The sequence below is a fragment of the Lacerta agilis genome, chromosome 14 (genome assembly GCF_009819535.1).
Source record: "Lacerta agilis isolate rLacAgi1 chromosome 14, rLacAgi1.pri, whole genome shotgun sequence".
NCBI lineage: Eukaryota > Metazoa > Chordata > Lepidosauria > Squamata > Lacertidae > Lacerta > Lacerta agilis.
Window position 1 is genome coordinate 50,492,646 of NC_046325.1, and position 1,057 is coordinate 50,493,702.

The window sequence follows — 1,057 nt, forward strand, 5'->3', positions numbered from 1 at the left end:
AGTTCACTCATGAGTAAGCATGCAGATAATGAGACATATGCAAACATACACAAGAGCACCACAAACCGACCCTCTACTATAGCTTATTGTGCTTTCAAGAGTTTCCTTGTCCAAACTTACTACTAAACCTTAGGTTATGTAAATACAATTCTGGTAACAACACACATGACGTAACAGGCTGTTTTTGACTATGTAACTTCTATTTCTTTTCTTTCTTTTCTTTTTTTTCTTTTTTGCAAAGAAAACCATAAAGTGCTTTATTCTGCGTAGAGTTACAAGGGCACAGGCACTATGCACAAAATCCCCCACCTCAAGTAACAGAATGTTTCTATGGAACCCAAAAAGGACTCCACAGCCACAGTAACAAGGCAAAAATGACCCTCGGAAGTGAAGTTCCTCAGACACAGTGTCCCCCACACATTTGGGTAAAGCCGATCAAGAATCTTCCTTTTCCTGGAACTTGCATCGAACACAGGTGTAGAAGACCGTCTGCCCTTCATCCGCAGACCTCATCTGCCTCGTATGGTATGCCATGCCCTCGTTCCCGCACTGGGGACACTTGCTGTCAATCAATGGTCCCTTGACTGCACTTCCTTCATCCTCCGTCTTCAAAGAGATGGAATCTGCACTGTTGAATGTGACGGATGTATGCACAATTCGCATCTCAAAAACTCGCACATCAATGGAATAAGAGCAACAGGGACATGTCACCTTGTCCTGGATCCCCGGCAAAGGCAGGACAGTACCGCACTCAGGGCAGAAATCGAGTTCTGATTCAAAGCAGGAGCTGCCTTGTGTCATAATGACTGAAGTAAGTGGAAAAGGAACAGAACTGGAGCTCTGCAAATCAAATCAGTCAGACGCAGGCAGCCCGATTCTCCCCAAGTTCTCTCCCGCGTCCTCTAACCGTGTTTGATCCAGTGGCTGGTTCCACTGGCAGCTGATTCCGCACGTGCTTCCATGTAACTTTCCATGTAACTTCTATTTCAAACACAATTCAACATATAATATCTCACAAAGTGTAATTCCATAGACCAACACATCATGCAAAAAGAAC

At 44.4% G+C, this 1,057-nt stretch overlaps 1 protein-coding gene across 1 annotated transcript; it reads right to left on the bottom strand.

The window, feature by feature from the left end:
• Positions 1-289: 289 nt before the first annotated feature.
• Positions 290-840, bottom strand: LOC117058372 (DNA-directed RNA polymerase I subunit RPA12-like). Its single transcript, XM_033169512.1, has one exon. It carries the CDS (start codon positions 799-801, stop codon positions 436-438), a length of 366 nt encoding a protein of 121 aa, XP_033025403.1. The 5' UTR covers positions 802-840; the 3' UTR covers positions 290-435.
• Between the last annotated feature and the right edge of the window lie 217 nt (positions 841-1,057).

Bases quoted from the DNA above. Each gene is read 5' to 3' on its own strand.
- LOC117058372 (XM_033169512.1), bottom strand. From the start codon at position 801: ATGACACAAGGCAGCTCCTGCTTTGAATCAGAACTCGATTTCTGCCCT.